Source organism: Somniosus microcephalus, chromosome 9, assembly GCF_052327205.1.
Source record: "Somniosus microcephalus isolate GS21.2 chromosome 9, FLI_Smic_1.0, whole genome shotgun sequence".
Classification (NCBI taxonomy): domain Eukaryota; kingdom Metazoa; phylum Chordata; class Chondrichthyes; order Squaliformes; family Somniosidae; genus Somniosus; species Somniosus microcephalus.
In genome coordinates, this window is record NC_140995.1 from 16184859 (window position 1) to 16198987 (window position 14129).

At 43.9% G+C, this 14129-nt stretch overlaps 1 protein-coding gene across 3 annotated transcripts in view; it reads left to right on the top strand.

Annotated features, from left to right (window-relative positions):
* The window catches only part of eipr1 (EARP complex and GARP complex interacting protein 1), a 94222-nt gene extending 85836 nt beyond the window's left edge, over positions 1 to 8386 (top strand). For all 3 annotated transcript variants that reach the window (XM_085996407.1, XM_085996409.1, XM_085996410.1), the window contains one exon: positions 7284 to 8386. In XM_085996407.1, coding sequence (XP_085852533.1) covers positions 7284 to 7455 — 172 coding nt within the window. In that variant the 3' untranslated portion in view covers positions 7456 to 8386. The remainder of the gene's footprint in view (positions 1 to 7283) is intronic.
* The last annotated feature ends 5743 nt before the right edge of the window (positions 8387 to 14129 follow it).

A 14129-nucleotide genomic window follows, 5' to 3' on the forward strand; every position in this document is an offset into this window, starting at 1 on the left:
GAGAGGGAGGGAGAGCTCGCCTTCCTTCCTTCGCAGGGGTCCATCGGGCCAGCCTGAGGCGCTCCTTCCCCCCCCCCTCTCTCTCCAGGCTAATCCCGAACTAAATCCAGCAGTCTCTCTCTCTTCCTTTCCCCCCCCCCCCCCCCCAATCTCTCTCTTCTCCCCCCAGTCTCTCTCTCTCTCTCTCTCTCTCTCTCTCCCCCTCCCCCTCTCTCTCTCCCCCCAATCTCGCTCTTTCTCTCTTTCCCCCCAGTCGCTCTCTCCCCCCCAGTCTCTCTCTTCTCCCCCCAGTCTCTCTCTCTCTTCCAACAACAACATGCCCTCAAAAAACCCTCGGCACCGCCGGGCACTCCAGCTAGTTTAAGATAGGATAACCAGGAATTGTTCAGTGCATAGAATATTGTTCTCTCATCTCTAGGACTTGGGTTGGACTTCAACCCAGCTTCGTCTATCTGTTTCTGTAAGAGGAATGTGAGATGTGTTGAGATAGCCTCAACACAAATGGATGAGAGTCCAGATCACATAACTACAAATATTTTGTGGCAAAGACTTGCTACCACTGGACAGATTAGTTTATCCATGGCATTGCCAGCACGATAACACCTGGACAAGATGCTTCAGTATCGCGGATTAATCCACAGTATAGCCATTTCATTTCTGTTCCCATTTAATGTGCCTTTACACCCATAGTATGAATAGAAAGCACATAGGTCCTACTGAATATATGTATGCAGCAGGCACATCCAACATCATAAACAGTTACTCCTTTGGATGCAGCTCTAGGATAAATAATGGTCCAGAAATTCGGGTCGGGGGCTTCCCGCGGGTGCAAGCCCCCGACCTACACTTGCCTAGCGCGCCGGCAGTTGACCTCTTGGCCTGCGTGGAATTCCTCTCCGAGGCCTGTCCCAGAGGCCGGCGCGCTATGCCGGCGTGTCCCAGGGGCGTAGTTAGTGCGATGCTTCCCCTGGGATCACGTGAGCAACAGGCAGCCAATCGGAGCAGGAAATGCTCCATTCATGTCTTGACAGATAGACCTGTCAAAACGTATAAATGCTGAGGCTGTAAAACTGTACTTTACCTTCAAATAATTTTTTTTTTAAATCACACTTTGTAAATAAACTATAAATGACATTAAATAACTATTTTAAACAAAAATTTAAATTTTTGAAAAAAATAATTTTATAAAAAAACAGGGCTAAAAATAAACTTACCTTGCTTTAAAGTATTTAAAAGTAAAAAACCTGTGGAAAAAATGTTTTAATTTTAAATAATTGACCACTTACCTTTGAAAATGAAGTCCTTACGGCTGCTTTTTACATTTCTAAAATGTACAGACTTACCCGCACGTTAAAACCTGTAATAAAAAAAAGGAAGTTCAACGTGCAGGCGCACGCGCAGACTCCCGTGCGCACGCGTTCGACCTCTGAACCCCTTGGTTCAGAGGATTGGAAGTGCCGGTTTCCCGCGCATGCGTAGTGCATGCAAGATTCCGGCACTTCCATCGGGTCCACGCGTGAGTGCTCCGTCCATACTCACGCGTTGGTATATTAGATGATCATTGTTTTTCATAGGTTTGCAAAATAACAGGTGCTATTTATTATAAGTAGGAAATGAAGAATTGTACTTTGTGTTTGAGGTTTTTTTGAACCAATTCTTGATGGGTTCAACCTATGTACATTAAATGGCTATTAAATCCATGCATAATTGAGAAATGTTAATATTAGATGAGAAAATTAATCTTTGCATTGTTGTAAATGGCTTTCTTTGGTCATAGTAAATCGTTAAATTATTGCTGATCATTGAGGATGACACCTATGGTTACAGCTACATGACATCGTTAAAGGTGACAATTTCAACTAAAATTTAATTAAGCGATTTATCATTTAACAGAGTAATGTTTTCACTTAACAGGACATTGCCTATATAATATACTGTGGGGAAAAAATTTGTTAGTAACCATTTTGGTCGCTAACCTCGCCTGGCCGCTAAATTGTGTCGGCGATTGCTAACTTCAGTTTTAGCGTCCCAAGAGGGAGGCGGTGTGCTAATTCAAGCGCTCCACTTCCTTCTTGGAGCGCTAACCCCGAATATCGGGGCGGTGCGTTCTGCAGCGCTACGCACTGGGACACGTAGCACTACCGCATAGAAGGGCTCTTCCCCTCATAAAAGGGGAGGGCCCAAGCCCACAACTCTGCGGGGTTCTACCTGGACCACTGGGGAGCGGGGTGCCATGCCAGCAGCCTAGTACGAGTGCTGGGCTGCCAGATTGAGGCACGGACCCCGCGTTCGAAGACGCAACGGGCCGTGACAAGTAAGTTAGACGATTTATTTTTCCCCGGCCGCCTCCTCCCCTTTATTTAGCGCCCCACGAGCCTTCTGCCGCTCCGTTCCCGCTCCCTGAATTGGTCGCTGTCATCGCCCGGCGCAGATTCAGGGGCGTGGGCCAATTTTGCAGGCGGGGTGAAAATGGGACGCTGCGCACGGTGCTGACGTCGTCATCGCCTGTGCAGCGGAGCGGGGCGCTTCTGGTTACCGCCGCCGCTGAATTTAGCGGGCGACGTTAGCGGTGCCGCACCTGGGCGAAAAGTCGTTTGTGCCCCATCAGCTCCCCTGGAGGCGCCAACGAGAGGCGCAAATGCACCGAATTTCTAGCCCCTTATTTATTGAAGAAAGATAGATACCATTATAAAATTTAACTCTTTGTCAGCAATTCATCATTATGTTCGTTGAGCAGCATCTGAATTTTAAAAAGTACTCGTTGCTCATTTTTGCTGTTATTAATAAATACTTCCAGTATTGGTATTCTTTTCTAATTATTGAAAGCTGCTTTTTGTATCATAATTTGAAAGTAATATTTTTAAAGATAACCTAAAACATCAAAAAGAGAATTATGAAGTGCAACTAAACACCAAGAAGAAAGAAAGTACTTCCATTTAAATAGCCTGTTTCATGTCTGTGGAATGCCCCAAAGCCAATGAAGTACATTTCAAGTGCACTCACTGGTTGTGATGTAGGCATGCATGGTCTCGGAAACAGCAATGAAATGAATGACTAGATAATCTGTTTTATTGATGTTGGTTGAGAGATAAATGTTGGCCAGCACACTGTGTCAACTCTCCTGCTGTTGTTGGAATAGCGCCATGGGATCTTTTACACCCACCTGAGCAGGCAGATGGGACCTCGGTTTAATGTCTCATCTGAAAGCCATTGCAGCACTCCGTCAGTCCTGCACTGAAAGGTCACCTAAGATTATGTCTCTGGAGTGGGACCTGAACCCTTCTGACTCTGAACCAAAAATAAAATATTCATTGACTTGATAGGACAAGAATTCCTTCATTTTTAATGTGTCTTTTGACTGAACCTACCTTGAATTTGTTTCTGAATTACTGATATGTTTATAGGTGATATTACAGTTGTATAATCACTTTGCTTTTTCCTTTGTAAAAAGAACACATTTATTTTCTTTCTGCCTTAAAATGGAAAAATCCAACCAGTTAGTTCCAATTCTTTATTTCCAAGCGAAGATCTCACGAATAAAATGTTCTAAGGCAGACAGAGACAGTAAAGAGTTTGCTGGGTCTTACTGTCTTCAGAACGTGCTCCTGATCAAAAGTGCCTTAACAGGAAGAGAAAGAAGCCAGCACTGCAAATTTGATTTGTCTGCAAAGAAGTAGGACCAATAGTTATTTTGCTATAAAAGTCGAAATGAATGTCTTTTTACAGGACAATAATGGGAGCTGGTTGGGAGGAGGAGAGGGAGAGAGAGAAAAAGATGTTAAAGGTTTTACACATGCACACCGAACCCACAAGAAACTCCTTGATTCCCCTCCATTATACAAGAACTGTAACATGCCTGTATCCTGCTTGATCATTATCTGCCGAACTGACTGTTCTTCTACTCGTGATGATAGGGTATTTCAGGATTGTACTCTGCCATACAGCAACATGTGTGAGCAATGGGGAGCAAGACAGTGCATACCTTGAGCTAAAACTGTGCCATATAAGCTGGATGAATTGTAATGGAAGATAAGGGAGCGAGGGCAGGTCCTCCATAAAACCAGGAAGAAGTCTTAGAGCAATATTGTTCCCTGTGTACAAGAATGCACAGAGGTGGATCTGCACTTTACCTATGCATGCACATATTTTCAGCCTGTGATTGGTCACAATATGCCTAATAATGTAGGTGCAACGAAAAGTCAGATTTTGTATCCATGTTGTGCCATATACATATGATGAATAGGCAGCTGAAAGGATGCTGTGAAGTGGGTTTACCTGAATGAATATGCTTATTCAGTGTGCATTTTAGACCCGTGCAATTCAATTGGGCAACAGCTTTATTTTAAACAAAGTAAAGGTCACTACACTACTCGGCTCTTGTCAGGATAAAACATGTGACTAGTGAACCTTTCCTTCTCTACTGAGGTGCTCCCTGAATAATACTTCTGTGAATGACTGAGAATACAACCAAACAACAAACTGCATTGACTAAAATATACAAACTGGCATTTCAATGTTGCTAAATACGAACAAGATCAATGTGGAATTCAGTGCATATGGGAGGCAGTGCACAAGCTAATACAGAGGGATAAATTGTGTTCTGCAATAATGCTTGTTGGAGAAGCATCACAAGACTATAATATAACAATGTAGGCAACATTGTTCTCTGTAAAAAGGAGTTATTGAAGTAAAGAAAGCTCAAGGATACTCATTGAATAATACAGAATCATAGAATGACTGGCCACCTTCTGTGCTCTTTCAGCCCATCGTGCCTGTGCCAGCTCTTTGAAAGAGCAATCCAATTAGTCCCACTCCCCTGCTCTTTCCCCATAGCCCTGCGATTTTCTCCCCTTTAAGTATTTATCCAATACCCTTTTGAAAGTTACTATTGAATCTTCTTCCGCCACCCTTTCAGGCAGTGCATTCCAGATCATAAGTCGCTGTGTTAAAAAAAATTCTCCTCATCTCGCCGCTGGCTCTTTTGCCAATTACCTTAAATCTGTGTTCTCTTTTTATTCGTTCACTGGATATGGGCGTCGCTGACAAGGCCCAGCATTTATTGCCCATCCCTAATTGCCCTTGAGAAGGTGGTGGTGAGCCGCCGCCTTGAACTGCTGCAGGCCATGTGGTGAAGGCACTCCCACAGTGCTGTTGGGGAGGGAGTTCCACGATTTTGACCCAGTGACTATGAAGGAACAGCGATATATTTCCAAATCGGGATGGTGTGTGACTTGGAGGGGAACTTGTAGGTGGTGGTGTTCCCATGCGCCTGATGCCCTTGGGTTTGGGATGTGCTGTCAAAGAAGCCTTGGCGAGTTGCTGCAGTGCATCTTGTAGGTGGTACACACTAGCTACAGTGCACCGGTGGTGGAGAGAGTGAATGTTTAAGGTGGTAGATGTGGTGCCAATGAAGTGGGCTGCTTTGTCCTGGATTGTGTTAAGCTTCTTGAGTGTTGTTGGAGCTGCACTCATCCAGGCAAGTGAGAGCATTCCATCACACTCCTGACTTGTGCCTTGTAAATGGTGGAAAGGCTTTGGGGAGACAGGAGGTGAGATACTCACCGCAGAATACCCAGACTCTGAATTGCTCTTGTAGCCACAGTATTTGTGTGCCTGGTCCAGTTAAGTTTCTTGGCAATGGTGACCCCTCAGGATGTTGATGGTGGGGGATTCAGTGATGGTAATGTCGTTGAATGTCAAGGGGTGGTGGTTAGACTCTCTTGTTGGAGATGGTCATTGCCTGGCATTTGTGTGGCGCAAATGCTACTTGCCACTTATCAGCCCAAGCCTGAATGTCGTCCAGGTCTTGCTGCAGGCAGGCACAGACTGCTTCATTATCTGAGGAGTTGCGAATGGAACTGAACACTGCCACTGGAAACTGTTCCACCTTATTTACTCTGTCAAAACCCTTCATGATTTTGAACACCTCTACCCAATCTCCCCTTAACCTTCTCTGCTCTAAGGAAAACAACCCCAGCTTCTCCAGTCTCTCCACATAGCTGAAGTCCCTCATCCCTGGTACCATTCCAGTCAATCTCCTCTGCACCCTCCCCAAGACCTTGACATCCTTCCAAAAGTGTGGTGCTCAGAATTGGACACAATTCCGGCTGAGGCCTAACCAGTGATTTATAAAGGTTTAGCATTATTTCCTTGCTTTTGTACTCTATTCCTCTGTTTATCAAGTCAAGGACCCTGTATGCTTTTTTAACAGACTTATCAACTTGTCCTGTCACCTTCAAAGATTTCTGTACATAAACCCCAAGCCTCTGTTCCTGTACCCCCTTTAAAATTGTACCATTTAGTTTACATTGCCTCTCCTCATTTTTCATTCCAGATCATTTCACAATTCGCTACATGTATGTGTCTGCCCATTTCACCAGTTTGTCTATGTCCTCTTGAAGTCTTGTTCCTATCCTCCTCACTGTTTACTATATTTCTGAATTTTCGTATCATCTGAAAACTGAAAATTATGTCCTGTCTACCCAAGTCCAGGTCATTAATATATATCAAGAAGATTAGTGGTCCTAACACCAGCCCCTGGGGGACACCACTGTATGCCTCCCTCCAGACTGAAAAACAACCGGTCACCACCACTCTCTGCTTTCTGTCTCATAGCCAATTTCGTATCCGTGCTGCCAGGTCCCTTTAATCCCATGGGGTTCAATAGATGAGATGAATAATGATGATGGAATTGGGAGAGAGATTTCAGAAACTTGCTTCCTAAAGCTACCTGTTAGCCGGAACCTGTAACTACATTTTGTGATTGTTGCTCTAGCAAAATAGAATGGAAATGGCCTAGCAATTTACAGTGGGGAAGGTTGGCACAAGTGTGACCAAAGATTGCAACAGCAAGAATTAAGATTTGTAGACAAGAAGAGCGCACCTTATGTATGATTTTTAACATGATATAAAGGAGTAGGAACAACAGTAATTGGGGATGTATTTGTACAAATAATACTTGTATCATACGGAGGCAGTGGTGACATGTTTCACTAAATGGACCTTGGTGGGTGGATACCGAGAACACAAAAGGGCTGAAGAATTTTTGCTGGGGTGCCAAGGGGAAAATTGAATAATGTTGACTGTGTACACTTGTTATGATATCAAACTGTACAGTTTTTGATGTGCTCGTGTTAGTGGCTTCATGCATGTAGCCAAGACTATCTGTTACACAATATGATGAGGTTGAAGGGACTTTCCCATTAAGTTGCATTTTTAAGTTGCATAGGAGACATCTACTAAGTGCTAAAAGTGTTTAGCTACCTATCGATTTTTCTTTGCAGGAAAGAACCACTACAGGACAGCATAATAGCCACATATGAAGAACATGAAGATAGTGTCTATGCAGTGGAATGGTCCTCAGCTGATCCATGGCTATTTGCATCTTTAAGTTATGATGGAAGACTGGTGATAAACCGGGTACCACGAGCATTAAAATACAGTATTTTGTTGTAATTCTGCAGCACAATAAACTCTGTGTTCCTTGTTTTGAACTATACATGTATGATTTCTGCTATATAAAACCCTGACTATAACTTGGCATTAAGAGATATAATACATCTCTCACATTGCTAAGGACCATCACTAACAAATGTCTCAGAAAATGTGTTTCAAAACTTTGGTTTGTGAAATCACTAAAAGGATTGAATCATTTTTATGGTACACTTTCAGCATCTTTCACAGACCATGCATACTTTGCACTATCGTGGGCTTTACCTAACATGTTTAATCTCCTGATGGAAGGTTTTACAAGTTTCTCCCTATCCCCAGGATAATTGAGTGCAACACCAAAATATCTATCTGACCTTACAACACACATTATTCAACATTGACTGGCTACCTTCCATAGCATGTTTCCACAGTCTCAGTAGCTTAGGAAGTATTGCATTCCATACAGTGTTTAACCATCTCTATACTTATTGTTATAACTATTGATCTTATTTTGAAGATGATATTTATCCAGCTCTTAGTTAAATTAATTATTTGACATTCACAGTACAACTGCTGACCTTTTTCAATGGGAAATACAACTTCAGTATTTGGATAAAGAATTCTAATAAACCATTTGCCTCAATATTTATATGAACTATGAACCTTGATTGGATGATTTAAATACTAGATATATTTAAACCATCCAGTAGGGACCATACTTCAGAATATTTGATTGGATATCTTATTTGATTAATCGATCAAATAAGCCAGATTTTTCAGACACCACCTTCTTCTCACTTCAACATACTAATGATGTAATAACAAAATGCAGAAAACTTACTCATTATCATCTTTGGGTAGGATGGGTCTCGCTAAATATTGCTAATTAGAATATATTGGCCGACATTCTGGGACTGATTTCACAATAATATGATTAAATTTATCTTTAAAGTTGTCTTCTGTGTGTCTGAGTTGCTTTGTTAATGTTCTTATGTGCAGCTCTCGGCATCTCTCAAAAGCTTGGATTTGGAGGTTATATTTTGATTTAGAGCCATTAGTCCTGTTGACTTTAGGGAGATGTTGCAGTCTGAGATCGTGCACAATTTCCCACCGTGCATCAGTAGGATTTTCTAACTTTTTTTGTTGTCCTGTCATGGGATTTCTGACAGACTTTTATGATTCTAAACATGCAAATTTCATTTATATTTCTTCACTTAATGTTTACATTTTAACTATAATCTACGGCTGACCTAAATTATATATATTGTACCTGAAAGAAACCCAGACAAACAGCAGCTTTCCTTTCTGTTATTCATATTTAGCCCAGCAATTTGTTTTTCTCAGTAGAAAGCCATTTGCCTCTTTGATTTCACTATACTTAAGAAACTTTCTTCATTCAAGCTGAAGACTCTCACTGTTCTGAGGTAAAATGTAGGCCTGGATATTAACGGGGGCGGGTTACATAGGCCGGGGATGGAGTTTCGGACAGAAAACTTGGAAGTCCGGGTTTCCCTGCATGCTGCGGAGTTTTAATTCCACAACGTGCGGTCTTTTCACCTTGACGGGTTCCCCACCCGGAAGTCAGCCTGATTGACAGGCTTGACTTCCAGTCGGGCGGGGAGGACTCTGGAGCAGGCCACAGAAGCAGGTTGGTCCGATCCCTGACCCCGGGGGTCTTTAAGGGATGGGAGCTTGAGGGGCTGGTGGGAGGAGTTCTCCTGGCCCACGAGCAGTGCTGTAAAGGCACTTGCCTTCTCCCCGAAGCTGTCCTTGCATCCCTTCAGCTGCCGGGTTTCCTGAGTCAAAGGAAACCCAACCCCACCTGTTTTTTGGGGGTTATAATTCACCCCATAATTTCTGAAAGTTTATGAATTTTCCCAACTAATACTATCGTGCGTGTGTGTGTGAGAGAAAAGGATAGAGACAGACAGACAGAGATGCAGAGTGTGAAATGGTAGACATTGGTACTTCCCTCCCAAACATCGCGTGGATCACACGCATTAGCACTTACGCCACAGAGCTTTGTGCCAAGGGACTGACTAACCTGAATTACAGATTCCAGCCTACACCTTGGAATGCATTCCTTTATTTTATCTGATCGTGACGTTGGGCTAGTGTGTTGTATTTGTCTGAGACGGATTTGTTGCCCTTTTTTCAAATATAGGTATCGAGTTTGCCTATTTTCAGTCCTGCTGAACCTCACCAATAACTAGCTATTCCTCTGTCACAAACAGAAGAAAGACTTGTTTGTATAGTGCCTTATCAGGTCTTAGAAATAGCTCAAAAGTGTTTCACATACAGTGAGTTACTTTGAGGCATAAAAGTTGAAAGCCATGGTGACCTTCTGTGCCAGTGTGAGAGCTTTTGAAGTTCTCTGAAGATCTTGCTGCAACATAACTGAAGTGCACCCTCCTAAGACACAACTCTTATGAGAGATCCTGCAAAGTCTGCCTATCATTACCTTCTGCTGGATGGATGCTGTTGTGATGAACTGTCTCTCCTTTAGGGATGCCTTATACTCCTACCTTCCAGTGTAGCCTCCTCCTCTCCTCCAACTTGTGTGTCATAAACAATCCGATTCCCATAGGGAACCCTATTTTTCAGCCTTCAAAAGATTGTTCCCTAAATCCCCCTTGGAGGAGCCCTCTCCACAGTTAAAAGAAATGTTTGGTGAAAGTTTCACAAGAATAATGCAACAAAAAAAAAACATCCCTGCAAGGAATCCAAAGATATGGCCCAAAGTCTGTCAATTAAATCAAAGCTGCAGTTTATCTTTAATAAAGTACTGCTGTCTGGATCAGCTGGTCCTGACAAATGTGCCTACTTACTGCAAGTTCATTTAGAAGGCCGAATAGGAAGGCGAAAGTGATTAGAAACATAGAAGATAGGAGCAGGAGTAGGCCATTCGGCCCCTCGAGCCTGCTCTGCCATTCAATGCGATCATGGCTGATCTTCCAAACTCAGTACCCTGTCCCTGCCTTCTCCCCATATCCCTTGATCCCTTTAGCCTTAAGAAATATATCCAACTCCTTCTTGAATATATATTTAATGAATTGGCCTCAACTGCCTTCTGTGGTAGAGAATTCCACAGGTTCACCACTCTCTGGGTGAAGAAATTCCTCCTCCTCTCTGTCCTAAATGGCTTCCCCTTATCCTTAGACTGTGACCCCTGGTTCTGGGAACCCCTGGTTATGAGAAATAACAACAGAAAATGCTGGAAAAACTCAGCAGGTCAGGCAACATCCGTGGAGAGAAATTTGAGTTGACGTTTCGGGTCGAACAAATTTGGGACGGATGACATCATGTCCTAATTCTGAGATTTGCAGCTGTGGACTTTTGAGAGGTTGGGCACTTCCTCAGCCTGCACTCGCATTTGCTGGAATTTATCTCTCAGTACAAATGGGGCAGAAAACAGACGTGTCTTAGCAGCTCATCCTCAAGTAGCACAGCCTCCCTTTCTCTCTTTTGCACCCTCTGGCTCTTGTACATGTGCCCTGTACATCTCTCTTTGCCTCTTAACTTCTCCCCTCACACTTTCGATCTCGCCCTTGCTGTAAATCAGTCCTCGCCTCTCTATCTTTGTTCTCCCTTCTCCATGTTGCTCACTGTGTTGTAACCCATCTTGCACAACTTCCTTTGTTGACTTTTGCTGAATTTGTACATTTACCATTTTTAAAGCTACAATGTTCAATAAGATGAGAATCAAAATGTACCTGGCCCAAGCTGAGAATGTGGGCCAGAGGGAGAGAGAAGCCCATTCAGTAGGTGCTGCACTGGTTTAAGAGAAATTGGGAGTTAGGACCTCGGCTGGCAGGGCCAGGCTGCTAGGAAGCTGCCCAGGAGGGGGGTGGGTGGCGTCTGGCGCGAGTGGATTCAAAGCCAAAGCTGTGACTGCAACTGGCATATCCAGGAAACACTGCGATGTATAGAAACATAGAAGATAGGAGCAGCAGTAGGCCCTTCGAGCCTGCTCCGCCATTCAATGAGATCATGGCTGATCATCCAAATTCAGTACCCTGTCCCTGCCTTCTCCCCATATTCCTTGATCTCTTTAGCCTTAAGAAATATATCCAACTCTTGAATATATTTAATGAACTGGCCTCCACCGCCCTCTGTGGTAGAGAATTCCACAGGTTCACCACTCTCTGGGTGAAGAAATTCCTCCTCATCTCTGTCCTAAATGGCTTACCCCTTATCCTTAGACTATGACCCCTGGTTCTGGACTCCCCGGCCATCAGAAACATCCTTCCTGCATCTAGTCTGTCCAGGCCTGACAGAATTTTATAGGTTTCGATGAGATCCCCTTTCAATCTTCTAAACTCCAGTGAGTATAAGCCCAATCAACACAATCTCTCCTCATACGTCATTCCTGCCATCCCAGGTGGGCTAGGGAGCAAATAGGGTTTTTGATGCTGGCCTCTTGTGTTCAGGAGGTGGGGGACATTGCTAGCATCTGGCTGTAGCATAGGGAACAACTTTAGTTCTTGAAAATTCTGCCCCGCAGCAGTTCCCCTGCCACTGCCCCCCTTCCCCCCACTACCACCACCACCCACTGGTGCCCATTGTTCCCGGGGGATTGGGCCCTTGCTTGTCTAGAAAACTGAATTTTTGGAGGAAGTCCTATCTCTCCTTCCCTCAACCTGGTCCCCAGTTTACAGAGGCACTCTTCCCCACTAACCCACCCCAGGTTCACGGGAGTAAGCTTCACCATCCATACCTTCTGCCCGTAAATCACAGTGGCATTCATCGCCCTCTTAAACCCCCTCCACCAGTTCACAGAGACACTCTTGATACTCCCAGTCCCAAAGGTCAAAGCAATCAAACAAGCCAACAAAGGCATCGAGTAAAGGCAAAACCAACTGACCTCAACTGAATTGGAGCCACTAGCCTCAGAACAACATCTCAACCAGTTTACTATACACTTAGCACCAACTGAAATACAACAAACTAAAAATAGACATTGACAGCAAAAGTCTGCAGAAAACATTTGAGAACACAGCAGACAAAGTGACTACAAATGAGGCTAGACAGGCGCCGAATACTTTAAAAAAAAGTCTACTATTGTAGAAAGCACAATTGTCTGAAAATCTGACACCATTTCTAATCCCTAAAATAGAATGAAGATGCTGCAGAATGAAGCTGAGCCCTTATCGATGCAAGTCCTAAACTTGAGTTGTGAAAGAGACTGGTGAATAGCTGTGACAACAACCAGAAAGCCTTGGAAGAAAGAGTACATAAATTGCCATGGAGGGAGTGCAGCGAAGATTCAGCAGACTGATACCTGGGATGGCAGGAATGACATATGAGGAGAGATTGGGTCGATTGGGCTTGTATTCGCTGGAGTTTAGAAGAATGAGAGGGGATCTCATTGAAACTTATAAAATTCTAACAGGACTAGACAGACTAGATGCAGGAAGGATGTTCCTGATGGCTGGGGAGTCCAGAACCAGGGGTCACAGTCTAAGGATAAGGGGTAAGCCATTTAGGACTGAGATGAGGAGGAATTTCTTCACCCAGAGAGTGGTGAACCTGTGGAATTCTCTACCACAGAAGGCAGTTGAGGCCAACTTAATGGCCCAGAAATTCGGGTCGGGGGCTTCCCGCGGGTGCAAGCCCCCGATCTGCACTTACCTTGCGCGCCGGCCATTGAGCTCTGGGCTCCCGTGGAATTCCGATCCGGGGCCTGGTCCAGCTGCCGGCGCGCAGTGCTTGCATATCCCAGGGGTGCAGTTAGTTCGAAGTGTCCCCTGGGATCACGTGGGCCATGGGCAGCCAATCGGAGCAGGGAATGCTCCATTCATAAGTCTGACAGGATGTGCTGTCAAGACTTATAAATACTACGGCCCCAAAATAGCACTAAATCTTCAAATTATTTTTTAAAAATCATCACATTTTTTAAATAAACTATAAATTACATGAAATAACTTTTAAACAATAATTTAAATTTTTGAAAAAAAAATTGTATTTTCTAACGGGGCTAAAATTAAACTTACCTTGCTTTAAAGTATTTAAAAATAATAAACCTGTGGAAAAAATGTTATAATTTTAATTAATTCACCACTTTCCTTGTAAAAAGCAGGCCTTAAGCCTGCTTTTTATATTTCTAAATTCTGCAGGCTTACCCCCCCGGGAAAACCTGTAAAAAAAAACGAAGTTCGATGTGCACGCGCAGCCTCCCCCACGCACGCGTTCGACCTCTGAACCTCTTTGTTCAGAGGAACGGAAGTGCCGGTTTCCCGCGCATGCGCAGTGCATGCAGGAAACCGACACTTCCATCGGGCCTACGGGTGAGTACCCCGTGCGTACTCACCCGTGGAGACCCGAATTTCTGGGCCATTAAATATATTCAAGAAGGAGTTAGATATATTTCTTAAGGCTAAAGGGATATGGGGAGAAAGAAGGGACAGGGTACTGAATTTGGATGATCAGCCACGATCTCATTAAATGGTGGAACAGGCTCGAGGGGCTGAATGGCCTGCTCCTGCTCCTATCTTCTATGTTTCTATAAATGAATCATGCTGCTGATCTCAGCTCCTGCTTGTACCTGATGTTATTGTTTCACTCCAGGAGCAGACTGGTGCGCACAGGAATCACTGATCTGGCAAAAACTACAGTGAGACCAGGAATTCCCACTGGCAGCAGACGACAGAGAATCTGCTCTCTGAATGAAAAGAAACATCGGTACAAGGTCTGAGGGA